Source organism: Xenopus tropicalis, chromosome 9 (assembly GCF_000004195.4).
Source record: "Xenopus tropicalis strain Nigerian chromosome 9, UCB_Xtro_10.0, whole genome shotgun sequence".
NCBI lineage: Eukaryota > Metazoa > Chordata > Amphibia > Anura > Pipidae > Xenopus > Xenopus tropicalis.
In genome coordinates this window covers 40,947,521-40,961,841 of record NC_030685.2, presented here as the reverse complement: position 1 = coordinate 40,961,841, position 14,321 = coordinate 40,947,521, and the positions used below count along the sequence as shown (strand labels likewise).

The following is a 14,321-nucleotide window of genomic DNA, read 5'->3' as shown; positions in this document are numbered from 1 at the left end:
CAGTGTGTGGTCGGTGGACACTACAAGTCTTCATCCCTATTTATATGGGCAGTTTGAAATCCCACCCTCATTATGTTTTTGCACGCTAATCATTCTAATCCCCTCCACCCTATTATCCATAAACGTTTGTGAATTTCACATACTTAGAGCAGCAAATAGATGAAACATATTATGCAGATCATGTCAGTATAGATTTAGGACACTCATGTTAGAAAATGCGGGATTCTATCTCTACTATAGGAAATTATTCTTAGTAAATACATCTGTGTGAGATTATTCCACAATGAAATAGACTGTTGCAGTATACTTAATAATTCTTGTGCTGTTTAATGTACAGGTATAGGACCCATTATCCAGAATGCTCGGGACCAAGGGTATTCTGGATAAGGGGTCTTTCCTTAATTTGGATTTCCATACCTTAAGTCTACTAATAATCCATTAATCAAACCCAATAGGACTGTTTTGCCTCCAATAAGGATTAATTATATCCACATTGGGATCAAGTACAAGGTACTGTTTTATTATTACAGAAAAAGGAAATCAATCTTAAAAATCTGAATTATTTGATTAAAATGGAGTCTATTGGAGACAGGCTTTCCATAATTTGGAGCTTTCTGGATAATGGGTTTCTGGATAAGGGATCCCACAACTGTATTGCATTTGGTTCAGTGCTCTTTAATGAGCTTTGCTGAATATTATTGCAATATGGTGAGGAAAATATATATTTGGAGAACCAGCATCTGACATTCCAATTGATAAGGGAAAGGCAAACTGCAGATGTTACAGGGTTCAGTATTTAAACAGCAGGTATGAGAACACAAAGGAGCTTTCCCTATCCATACCACTGAAATACATTTAGCACATCTTATGTTACAGATGCAAAGTCTGTTCCAGGAGCAGTTATACATAGCAACCAATTTTTGATTTGTTGCTAAATATTGATAGACCTGAGCAAACTTTGAACCTCTTCTAAATTCAAGGGGTAAATAAATGTAATTAACAAAATTATCAAAAAGCATTTGATTAATTCAATGATGGAGGAATTGTGGCACTAATATATTTCTTATATGGGCAATAAATTAGTATATATATATATATATATATATATATATATATATATATATATATATATATATATATATATATATATATATATATGTTGTGACAAAAAGGTTTGCCTCAGTGAGAATTGTCTGTTGGATGGCAGGTATATAGCACCCAGGCTGAGATACTGGCTCCTTTAAATCTCCAAGGCAGGAGAGGCTAGGACCCTGAAGTGAGAGAACGCTGGAGCCAATTAGGCAACACCTGAAGCATGTAAGGTGAGCCTGGGTGTGCAGCAAGTGCTCAGTATCTGAGAGAGACTGGGAGGGGTAGGTTGGACTGGTTACAAACCCCCTGATTCTGGGACTCCAGAAAAGGACTGCCGGGCATTGGCAGTAAGGATTTTGGTTATACCCGTTGTGGAAACTACAGTCTGGTGAGACTTTGTTTTGTTGAACTGTTTTACTTTCAAATACCATGTGGAGATATATTGTTTGCTGTGGAAAATAAAGCACAGGCAGGAGCCTGATCATTTTGGTTGCCAACCAGAGTTGCCTGTCTCATCTGTGAAGCCCAGCTTTCCATCCGCTACCAGCTGCTACCAGCTAAATCCCCACAATTGGTGCTCGGATGTGGGCAGATCCTTAAAGGAATATTCTGTTAAGCACTCTGGTGTGATTTCCCAAAGCATTGCCCATATGGAAGACTTGATAAAACAACTGGTACAGGTTAATGCTCAGCAGCAGCAAATCAATGCTAGCCTGCAGGAAGCTAATGCGCAGCAGCAGCAAGCCAGTGCCCTAAACAAGAGCCAGAGGAGGAAGAGGTGGCCTCAGTGGCCATACTCACAGAATGTCCTGAGCCTTTAGAGTCTTGTTCCCCCATTGAGACTGTAGGGGTGACCCAAGATGAAAAAGAAAATTTTCAACTAGAGGTATTAGCCAGTGCTCATCAACAGCGGACTACTCAAATACTGGCAGAGGCAGCTCAAATGTCCTTAAAGAAGCAGCAGGAGATAACCGTCACCTTATGACACGGATTGAGGCTATGGAGAGGGTACAACCCTTACGAAGAGAGACTGTCTTGGTGCATAAAAGGGTGCAAGCAAAAGATGACGTCAGAGGATGATGTGGAGGCTTTCCTCACTATATTTGAAAGAGTGGCAGGGCGGGAAAGACTTCCAACGGATCAGTGGGCAGGGGTAATCCTTTTCTTACCGGTGAGTCCCAAAAAGCTTATTTTGATTTGAACAGCGAGGATGCAAAACAGTACCTAAAGCTGAAAGCAGAAATATTGGCCTGGTTGGGAGTAACCATGTCTATGAGGGCACAGCAGGTTCATGCCTGGGCATTTGATGCTGACAAACCGGTAAGGTCTCAGATTCATGACCTAATACATCTTGTCAGAAAGTGGCTGCAACCAGAGGACTCCTTCACAGATGGTGGAAAGAGTGGTCCTTGATAGTTTTCTGCGTGCCTTACCAGTGCGGCTACAATGCTTTGCAGGCCAAGCTGATCCAGTGGATGCCAATCAAATGGTGGCCTTGGTGGAGTGCTTTCTCTCCACAGAGGGCTTGCTACAAGGCCCTTTAGCTAAAAGTACTGGCCCTAAGAGTCAAAGGGCACCGGTCACAGGTAAAGTAGCGCCGGCCACTAAGGGGTGTAAAGATACCCCAAAAGGCAGACCGGATGTGGTAAGGCCTGAGAGATGGCAAAATCCTAAAACAGACTGGCAAGTTAAGGATAAGGGACAAGTAATTTGTTTTTGCTGCTAGGAGCCGGGGCATATGGCAGCCAGTTGCCCCATCACCCAGGAACCTATGGACTGCAGCACCGCTCGGTCTCTATTTGCTCACTCTGTGTGCCTTGCCCACCCTGATTCAGAACTGGAGGGAGAAATGTGTACCGTGAAAGTGGAAGAATAAGAAGTGTCTGCCCTACTTCCTCTACAGACTCTGGGAGTCTGGTAACACTGGTTCATGCCAGCCTGGTAGACGTCCGGAAGTTACAGTCATACCAGATGGGAGTTATTTGCATTCATGAGGATGTTAAAAATTATCCCAATGCTATGCTGTCCTTTGAAACTGCTAGCGGAATCTGTATTCATGAAGTAGCAGTGGTAAAAAACGATTTCCCTGTCTTTTGGGACTTGTGGGGCAAAATAAAGGGGCTTACAGGGAAACATGTGCCTCCATTGTCCATTCCTCCCATCTGCCCTAAACAAGAGCCAGAGGAGGAAGAGGTGGCCTCAGTGGCCATACTCACAGAATGTCCTGAGCCTTTAGAGTCTTGTTCCCCCATTGAGACTGTAGGGGTGACCTAAGATGAAAAAGAAAATTTTCAACTAGAGGTGTTAGCCGGGGATACAGAGTTGCCCTCAGAGTCCTCCGAAACGCCCGCTATGCCGGATTTGGAGGTTTCTCGGGATAACTTTGGCACATCCCAGATGAGGGATCCTACCTTGTCCAAGGCTTGGGAAAATGTTAAGGTCATTAATGGTGAACCACAGGAACTGGGTGTTGAGAGTATTTTTCCCCATTTTTCGGTCAATCAGGATTTATTATATCGGGTTGACAGGGTCCAAGGTGTAAGAGTAGAGCAATTAATAGTGCCCCAACCCTATAGGAGAATGGTGTTGGATGTGGCCCACGCTCATGCCCTGGGGGGTCACCTGGCACAGCAAAAGACCCAACAACAAATACTTCAAAGGTTCTATTGGCCTGGCATTTTTTCGGAGGTACAGCGGTACTGTGACTCTTGCCCAGAATGCAAGATCTCTACCCCAAGGCCCCACTTTTGTAGCCCTTTAGTGCCACTGCCTATTATTGAGATCCCCTTTGAAAGGGTTGCAATGGACCTAGTAGGACCTCTGTTTAAGTCAGCCCGGGGGCATCAGTATATCCTCATAGTAATGTATTATGCCACCCGGTACCCAGAGGCGGTGCCTTTATGGAATACCGCCACCAAGAATATTGCTAAGGAGCTATTTTATATGTTTAAACACACTGGCATTCCAAGGGAAATCCTCACAGATCAGGGTACTCCCTTTATGTCAAGGGTCATGAAGGAATTGTGTAAACTGTTGAAAATTAAGCAACTAAGAACTTCTGTGTACCACCCCCAAACAGATGGTTTGGTAGAGCGCTTTAACAAAACTTTGAAAAAGTATGTTAAAGAAGGTTGTAGATAAGGATGGAAGGGACTGGGACTGCCTCTTACCATACCTTATGTTTGCAGTTAGAGAGGTGCCCCAGTCATCAACTGGTTTCTTGCCTTTGAGTTCCTGGCTAAGTTCCTGGCTAAGTGGCAGGGTCCGTATGAAGTGGTGGAAAAAGTGGGAGAGGTGAACTACAAGGTTTACCAACCCGACAAAAGGAAAAAAGAACAAATCTACCATGTAAACTTAATAAAGCCCTGGAAGGACAGAGAAGTCCTCTTGGCCATAGATCAACCCCTGTCCCATGACCAGGAGGGATTTCAAAGAGTAAAAATAGCAGAAACCCTGTGAGGAACCCAAAAGCAGGACGTCAGGGAGTTCCTGCAAAGAAACACTGATGTGTTTTCAGACTTACCAGGTTGTACCAATGTAATAAAGCATGATGTTATTACGGATCCCCAGGTCCGGGTCCTTCTTAAGCCCTATCGGATCCCAGAAGCCCATAGACAGGCGGTAACAGAGGAGGTGCAAAGGATGCTGGATTTGGGGGTAATTAAGAAGTCCAAAAGTGAATGGAGTAGCCCCATAGTACTTGTTCCTAAACCAGACGGGTCTTTGCGGTTTTGCAATGATTTCCGGAAGGTAAACGAAGTATCAAAGTTTGATGCTTACCCCATGCCAAGGGTGGACGAGTTTATTGCATGGCTAGGTCCTGCGAGGTACATAATGACTCTTGACCTAACTAGGGGCTATTGGCAGGTGCCATTGACAGAATCAGATAAGGAGAAAACCGCCTTTTCCACTCCCCAGGGGCTGTTTCAGTATGTCCGAATGCAATTTGGGCTCCAAGGGGCCCCAGCAACATTCCAGAGGATGATGGACCATATTCTTAGTCCTCATCAGCACTATGCATCCGCCTATTTGGATGACGTAGTGATTTTTAGTAGGGATTGGCAAAGTCACCTCCCCAGAGTACAGGCTGTGTTAAATTCCATTAGAGATGCAGGCTTGACAGCAAACCCCAAGAAGTGTGCCATAGGCCTGGAAGAGGCCCGTTATCTTGGGTATACTATAGGGCGGGGTGTCATAAAGCCTCAAATAAACAAGACGACAAGAAGCAGGTCCGTACCTTCCTTGTTATGGTCGGGTATTATCGGAGGTTTATTCCAAATTTTGCTACCATGGCTGCCTCTTTAACAGACCTGACAAAAGGGAAAGGGTCCACAATGGTTAATTGGAGTGCAGAAACAGAGAAGGCCTTCCAAGAGTTGAAAACAGCTTTGTGTCAGCAACCAGTATTGGTTGCTCCAGATTTCACAAAGCAGTTTATTGTACAAACCAATGCTTCAGGTGTTGGTGTAGGCGTGGTCTTGTCACAACTGGTTAGGGGAGAAGAACACCCAGTGGTCTACTTGAGCAGGAAGTTGAACCCTGCTGAGAAGAACTATAGTATCGTGGAGCGGGAGTGCCTGGCAATTAAATGGGCACTGGAATCTTTGCAATACTATTTACTGGGCCGTCAGTTTGTACTCCTTACAGACCGCTCTCCTCTAACTTGAATGTCACAAGCAAAAGAAAAGAATGCAAGGGTGACACGGTGGTTTCTTTCCTTGCAGAACTTCAACTTTACGGTGGAACACCGAGCAGGCCGGCTGCAAGGTCCTACTGTATGGTTGTAAGCAGTGTCTAAACCCACGGGCTCCAACAGAGTGGGGAGGTATGTGACAAAAAGGTTTGCCTTAGTGGCAATTGTCTGTTGGATGGCAGGTATATAGCACCCAGTCTGAGGTACTGGCTCCTAAATCTCCAAGGCAGGACAGGCTAGGACCCTGAAGTGAGAGAATGCTGGAGCCAATTAGGCAACACCTGAAGCAGCAAGTGTTCAGTATCTGAGAGAGACTGGGAGGGGCAGGCTGGACTGGTTACAAACCTCCTGATCCTTGGACTCCAGAAAAGGACTGCCGGGCATTGGCAGTAAGGATTTTGGTTATACCCGTTGTGGAAACTACAGTCTGGTGAGACTTTGTTTTGTTGAACTGTTTTACTTTCAAATACCATTTTGGTTATACCCGTTGTGGAAACTACAGTCTGGTGAGACTTTGTTTTGTTGAACTGTTTTACTTTCAAATACCATGTGGTGATATATTGTTTGCTGTGGAAAATAAAGCACAGGCAGGAGCCTGATCATTTTGGTTGCAAACCAGAGTTGCCTGTCTCGTCTGTGAAGCCCAGCTTTCCATCCGCTACCAGCTGCTACCGGCTGCTACCAGCTAAATCCCCACAATGTTTAAAATATTCATAACCTTTTGCTTTCTTGTTTTGCATCTCCAGCTTTTTCATCAATGTTGTTATTTTCCCTCACATATGTCTTATCTGGAGGGCCATAATGTATCTGAATATATGCACCTAGAAATGCATTAAGCATAGCAAAAGAACTACCTAAAAGACAGCACAGAGAATATACAAGTTTGCATTGAGAATATAATTTATTAATTGAATTTGTTTTCAGAAAGGTCTTGTGAATGTTGTAAAAGTTGTTAATACAAATAATATGTTTAATACCAAAAACTGTTCCTTTGCACAAGTGTTCTATAGGTTTTGCGAATGCATGAAACTATAAGTAAGGGACCTTTTATCCAGAATGCTTGGCATCTGAGGTTTTCCAGATATGGATCGGATCACTATACTTTAAGTCTACTAGAAACATATTTAAACATTAAATAAACCTAAGATTAAATAAACCTAACATTGTTATATCTCCAATAATGCTAAATGATATTTTAGTTAGAATCAAGTAGGAGCAGAGTACAGGTATAGGATCCAGAAACCGGTTATCCAGAAAGCACCAAATTATAGGGAGGTCATCTCCCATAGATGCCATTTAATCAAATATGTCAGATTTTTAAAAATTATTCCCTTTTTTATTACAGAGAAAAAATAAATCATTTATTATCAGTTATTTGATTAAAATGGAGCCTGTGGGAGATGGCATTCCCGTTATTTGGAGCTTTCTTGATATTAGGATCCAGTACCTGTATTTAGTGGTTCCCATCTTCCGCTGGACAAAAGACTGCACATTTAATAGTTTGCACCAATGTGCATTGCATATAACAGAAAAACACCTTCAATTACTTCTAAAAATTACATTTGCACAATTGAAATTTACTATAAAAATAGTTGTCTAATAAAGAATATTACATTGCAAAATGAAATGTTTTCTTGTTTAATGCTATCCAGTCTTCAGATAGAAGTCTGATGCCAAATGAGAGAAGGCCCCTCAGCAGTTACAGAATTCATAAACGGGACCGTGGACATCAAACAAATGATAACTGTGGCAAATGAAGTTTCATCATCATTCAGTGGGAAGTGTACAATAAAAGCCACTAAGAGGAGAAACGTATTAAAGTGAATTTCATTCTCATGCTGATTTCCTATCCCACAAGTCATTTCAAGTATTTTATATATTTTTGAATATTAAAGTGATTTACATTATGTTAGTATATTCCACATTTATCATTGATAAGACCAGATGTTCCATGGAGGGCACTGCAGTTGCCCATAAAGTAGTTAGTGCGGGTGTGCAGACACAGTCTCACAACCCCTTGGAGATAAGTTTTAGTATTACTAAAGGTCAGAAAACTGCAAAAAAATCCACAGGGTGTGTTGCTGTAGCTCTAGAGGCTATCATTATATCTTTAGATATCCTTTGAATTTTTTTGGAATGCTTAATCTTATGGCCACAGCTTTTTGGACACTGCCTTTGTCAAAAACACCCTTTTGATAACATCAGCTGACAGACTGTACGAATGTAGGAATGTCAGCTCAACATATTCTGTGCCTTCTCATCAATACCAGTTTAGCTGTATTATAAGGAATGGGTGTGTAGTCTTTCTGCATAAGCCGTAATAAAAGACCACAACTCGAGAGAACAGCATTTTGAAGTTTATAAATAAAGTTTCTCTTACTCTTACTTATACACTTTACATTATCTGTAGTGTTTTGAAATCGAAACAGTTTGCCAGCCTGAAGCTGGTCATAGAGCTTTTTTGGTGAGGTCGCCTAAAGAGCAGATCCTTACCCACCTTGGTCACCAAAGTACTGGGCAAATGATAAAATTATATTGGGGAGCCTACAGAGACCCATTGGGAGAAGACTGCATTAACATGCATCACTATAGCTACAACTTTCACATCCACATGAGTGTAACCCTCACAGTGCAATAAAAGACACATGGCAGATCTAAAAAGGCTTTAAACATTTAGCACATTTGGATTGAAGCAGTGGAAGCACATCACTATGAGAGAGGTAGAATAGGGAATTAAACATGTGGATTTGTGAGTGGGTTTTAATGTGAATCTTATTTATGCTTTCCAAACCATCGTACTTTGAATAAACAATAATATTCTAGGGCAGGGATCCCCAACCTTTCCTACTCATGAGCCACAGTCAAATATAAAAAGACTCGGAGAGCAACATAAGCACCATAAAAGTTCACGGAGGAGCCAAATAAGGGCTAAGATTGGTTATTAGGCAGCCTCTATGCACACAATCAGCTTACAGGGGCTTTATTTGGTAGGAAATCTTGTTTTTATTCAACCAAAACTTGCCCCCAAGTCAGGAATTCTAAAATAACTACCTGGTTTGGGGGCACTGAGAGCAACATCCAAGGGGTTGGGGAGCAACATGTTGTCCCCGAGCCACTGGTTGGGGATCACTATTCTAGGGATACAAACTCACTACAAAGAGTCCAAACAACACTACAAAGTTTTGACCACAGATGATGCAATGTTCTCTCAAATTTTAATATGCTAATTAGGATTTGTATTCGACTAAATCTTGGATGAATCTACATTTGCCTAAATCTAAAAATGTTGTATTAAATGCATCTCTATAATATTTGACTACTAAAAGTTATACAGAAATTAATCAATGCCCTGAATTGATTTTTTTTATATGACCGCAGAACTTGTCAGTGACTTCTAATTGCTTTATATAGATATATGGATTCTGTATTCAGAAGATTAATGAAAACAACTGACAAAAGATTGCAATGATATTGTACTGTGGTGTACAATATGTAGTTATAAGGCTGTTCCTGAACAACTCCCAGTTTCCTGTGACAGGTGCTTATTATGATTAGAACTACTATCAAGTAATATTTAGGCACTTTAACCTTTTATAACCTATGTAGAGAGATCTGGCTTATGGCCAAATTGCTAATTCAAAAAATGCAGAAATAAATGTTGATTTGTGCTAAATAAAACTACCCTAAGCATTAGTCTGCAAGCCTGCCTGTAGCGTATGCCTGCTCATAGTGTTCATGGACTTTTCTGACCATGCCTGTAAGTTGCTTCACTAAGGTTAAAGGGCTACTATCAGCCTAAAATATTTCCCCCTCTAGCACATCCAGTTTTTCCAGTGAAGGAAACAGCATAGACACTGGCCATGGAGGCTTAAACCTGGTTCCATTGCCAAATTCCATGCTTCACTGTGTACAGGCGTATCCTTGTATATGCATGCAAACTGTAGTCTTTTGCTTGCACATACTGTAGTTCATTGTCTCTGGGAAACAGACTGACATTCGTTAGATATATGGATTTGCAGGCCCTGAATCACTGAGTCGCCTACTGTATTACAGCCTGCAGGCCAAGGATTTGCCTCATGTGCCATCAGCCTTATACTCCCCAGACTAGAGTCAGTATCCCAGAAAACAAAGCAGGATCAATTATCTAATTGTGAACTATCATTCACATTTACTGTATGCTGCTTGGAAAGCCTGTATGCCTATACATGTGTGAACCTCTAATGTGACAGAACTTAAACAATAGTAGTAGCAGCAAAAAGTTATGTTATGTTTTCTCTCGTTTTTGTAAAAACATATCACTTCATTACAACCCTGTTTCATAATAATAAAATGTTATATAGTTTTCTTGTTATTGCAGAAACATTATAGGGAACAGGGTGGAGCATGGTGCTAAGTGCAAAGTACAAAACCCTCCCAATTGCCAGTCATGGCCTGGAAAAGTTGAAAGTTAATTAACACACGGAAAAGCTGCTGCAAAGGAATTCAACTAAAAATTATATGGAAGGGCCCTAACTTAGCTATAATTTAATTGCAACTGCAGCATGGAAAACTACCTAGGTTTTATTTAACTAGATACCATAAAACAATGCTAGCGTAGATTTTTTAGAACTGCTGCACTATGCCAGCTCTTTATTTTAATCTTGTCCTTTCAAATTCTGCCGGCGCTTAACCCTGCCAAGCCGGGGCAGGCCAAACTGACCAGGCACCCTAGGCAACCCATTCGGCATACGTACTGCCATCTCGGGGGCATTGCCCCCCGACGTACAAGTACAATCGGCAGGGGCAATGACAAGGAAGCGCAGACTAGGGGTAGGCAGAAGAGGTACCGGCCTGGTGCCCCTAGGCAAGCATTGTTGCCAATATTTTAACCCATCTGATGCATATTAAGGGTAGAGCAAAATCCCAGTGCAAAGAACCTAGGGAACATTTTGTTGAAATTTTCACTAAATCAAATGTGAATGGTTGTAAGACTAGACAGAGTAGGGATGATTCTGATGTTGCCAGTGCTTTTTACATAATGCAATATCACTTGATTTACACTCTACTGGTTTAATTTTAGACTCTGCCTTAAAGAAACCAGGAAGTGGGGAGGATGATGTTAGAAGAACTCTTTGCACTGGGCCAAAAAAGTTTTGTTATATGAGGTAGCCATTGGTTCAGACCTAACAGTGGTGGTGGTATGAGGACAGAGCAGCTGGGGGAGTGGGGCCTTGGGCAGCAATACTTGGCCTGGGTCTGCATATCTGTGACCGTCTTTTGAGCTAAGGGGAAAGTGAAATGAAAAAGTCCAAGTGAGTCCCTCACAAGAAGTAAATGTAGAGATGAAATACCACAACCTATCCAGAGGGAAGTCTGAAAGCAATCTTAATTAATCAATGGAAAGGCAGGCAGTAGATTTTGTGGCAGGGGTTACATTTATGATTAAAATTTATGAACATTATGCACATTATGCACATAACTACTTTCCAGTAAGACTTATTAATGCCCTGCTAAGGATTACCTAATTTATGACATGTTTCACTGATTTTAAATAACATTATAGCATAAATTAATCACTAAGACATAAGTCTCATGTGCAAAATGATGGTACTTATTTTTAATAATATGGTTTATATAATATGATTCAATGGAATTTTACTGCATAAAGATTTTGCTTTAAAGCCTTCTCTTTAGTTGTGTATGTTGAGTATGTACAGTTGCACACAAACCAATTTAGCCTATTTGTAGCTTTCAGAGTGAACAACTATTTGTACTTGTAAAATTGAACCTGACATTTATATTACATGACTACTACATTGCTTTATTTTCAAAATATTATTTTATTGTATTTATTGCAAAACAAAATCATCATAACATTGGCAAATGTTTCAGAAGTAGCCATGGCTAAGAGCAGCCACTAGAGTTGCGTTGAGCTTCTCCCAGACAGCTTGGACTTGGGGAGTGAAGGCAGATCCAAGTTTGGCAGCCAGAACGATCACCAGAACATCAGCAAGGCGCTGGAAACGTAAATAAATGGTTATTTTATGGTTCAATGTAAATAGTAACATTGAAACAGATTTAGCTGGCAAATATAAAATATTTTTATCAATATAACAATTGCTTTTGGGCTTTTGTTTGCAATGTAAGAATATAAAAATGACTTTAAGGGTCTGAATAATGATTAATGATTCATATTTAAGCTTTAAAATAATTTTCGCTTTCATAATGGAATTTACTTATCTGAAAAACAGGATTTTTCAGTGACATACAGATAGCAAACTATTGAAAAACTGAAACTGCTCTAAATAAATAGAATGCATTGATCCCACTAAAGGGTCTTCAGTTGCAATCAATTCCATATTTCTTCATGACAATAAAAAAACACATTTAATTCTATTGCTTTGTAATTGTACAGTTATAAGTGGAGTACCTTGAAATTTTCAGGATCCACATGAAGATCCTCAGCGTGGCTCTTGCTGAGACCTTTAAGGTGGCTCTTCACATTATCCAGATGCTGGATTGCACCGCCAACAGCTGACAGGACTTTATTTCCATGGGCCTTAACCTTGACATTTCCAGAGATAGCGGAGACATTGGAGAGGTTTCCAAAACTGCTGAAGTACCTCTGAGTCCAGGGATACACAACCAGCAGCCTACAGAACAAACACAAAAAAAAAAAGATTTTAGCAGCCTTTTACTAAAAACTCTTTTCCACTTACAGTAGCTGATTATTGACCCAAATCAATGTAAAATATCATTAATATATCACATCCATTATAAATGCATTGTAAGATCATACATCCCAAATTAATAACAGTAGCACACATACATTTTCTAAATGGATCAGTGTGTTTCAATACCTGGTTAAAGCATCATGGCCATCCTGTTCAATGTCGACTTTTCCCCACACAGAAGCAATGGTTGCTTTTTCTTCAGCTGTCCAGTGAACCATGATGGCTGTACTGCTGGGGGTGATCTGCAGATACTGCCTGAGCTGCTTTACACAGTGTGTGGTCAGTGGACACTACAAGTCTCCATCCCTATTTATGCTGCAACTTTTTTAACTCCACCCTCATTTTGGAATTTTTGCATCATCTTTACAATCCCCTCTACTTTATTGACCATAACTATTTCATTTGCCCAGGCTTCTTTATGATACACCAAATGCATTTTAATGCTTTTATGTATATTCATTTGTTTGTCAGCAAAAGCCATTAAGAAAATTGTAACTGTTTTATAGTTTTCTAAAGGGAAAAGTTGTGCCTCTTCTGCCAACTCCAAATTAGGCCCTAACGACTAAGCCTGGTTTTTTAAAAGCAACAACACTCAAAGCAAGCAACACAATCAAATGTGTGGAGCTCCTGTGACAAATTTAAAAGCCTGGATCAGAGATGCTGAGTTAAGTAAGTTCAGTATATAAAATATGGCATATCTAGCCATATTTATTTTTAGGGTTTAGTTCTTTTCTAAACTGCATGTATTGCGGATTTGTTTCTGTGCTATCCTATTCTGTACTTAGGATACTTATGATGTACAATACCATATTGAGTGAATGCACCAGTGCTTTTTTCAAAATCCTTTTATTCTCCCATAATAAGCAGAGGCTCAGGTCTACTGTTACCTTATAGGGGGACCATTCACACACTATTATATAATATATATTACCACCAGAGATACAAACATTAGATAAATACCAAACCCAAAACAGCGCATCTACAATTTTGGTATAACACAAATGAATAACAATTAACAATAGAAGGCTAAACATACAATAGTAAAACAATTCAATGTAGATTTACATCCCTTAACATGCTTAGATAAACACCCTGTGCCATGTCTAAGCCTTAGCCTGATATCCCAAAACCACTGGGTTTCTTCACTGGGAGACTGGGTACTGAGACTCCTTAGTAAAACCTAGCCCCAGGCCTACCTTGCACAACCCACACACCAATTTAACCTTGGTATCGCTCCCTTTTTGGGTACCCACAGAGAAGCCCCAGTTTGCCAACTACTCTGACTAAACCCCTGCCTAAATCACATCTACCACACACCACGGGGCACATTCATCAAAGTACGAGTTCGAATCCCAAGATGGGTAAAATTCAGATTGGATGCGATAATTTCTGATGATCGCAAATATCACAAAAGGATTGTAGTAGTCAGGATAATGTATGTATGTATGTATATCTTTATTTATAAAGCGCTATTTATGTACGCAGCTCTGTACAGTAGAATTCATTAATACAGACAGGGGGTACAAAAGATAATGGATAAATACAAAGTACAACAATAAATACAAGGTGCAGTTGCAATAAGAGTCAGACACACAAGATGAAGGAGGTCCCTGCCCCGTAGAGCTTACAATCTATATGGGAGGGGTAACTAACAGACACAAATAGGCAAATATATGTGCTATAGGTCACAGTGGGTGACATTACAGTATAAGTGCCAGTTTCCAGATCAGGTGCTGGGCGAGTGCTCCAAAAGGTAGTCTTTAAGTTTAGTTTTAAAAAGACTGAGGGAGGATTCTCTCCGGAGGACATCAGGGAGGGAATTC

General features: G+C 40.6%; 1 protein-coding gene across 1 annotated transcript; it reads right to left on the bottom strand.

The window, feature by feature from the left end:
* Positions 1-11,584: 11,584 nt before the first annotated feature.
* LOC101735171 (hemoglobin subunit beta-2) lies at positions 11,585-12,793 on the bottom strand. The gene is made up of 3 exons (XM_004917939.4): positions 12,625-12,793; positions 12,195-12,417; positions 11,585-11,781 (listed from the first exon to the last, which is right to left on the bottom strand). The coding sequence occupies exons 1-3, from the start codon at positions 12,714-12,716 to the stop codon at positions 11,653-11,655; spliced, it is 444 nt and encodes a 147-aa protein (XP_004917996.1). The 5' UTR covers positions 12,717-12,793; the 3' UTR covers positions 11,585-11,652.
* Between the last annotated feature and the right edge of the window lie 1,528 nt (positions 12,794-14,321).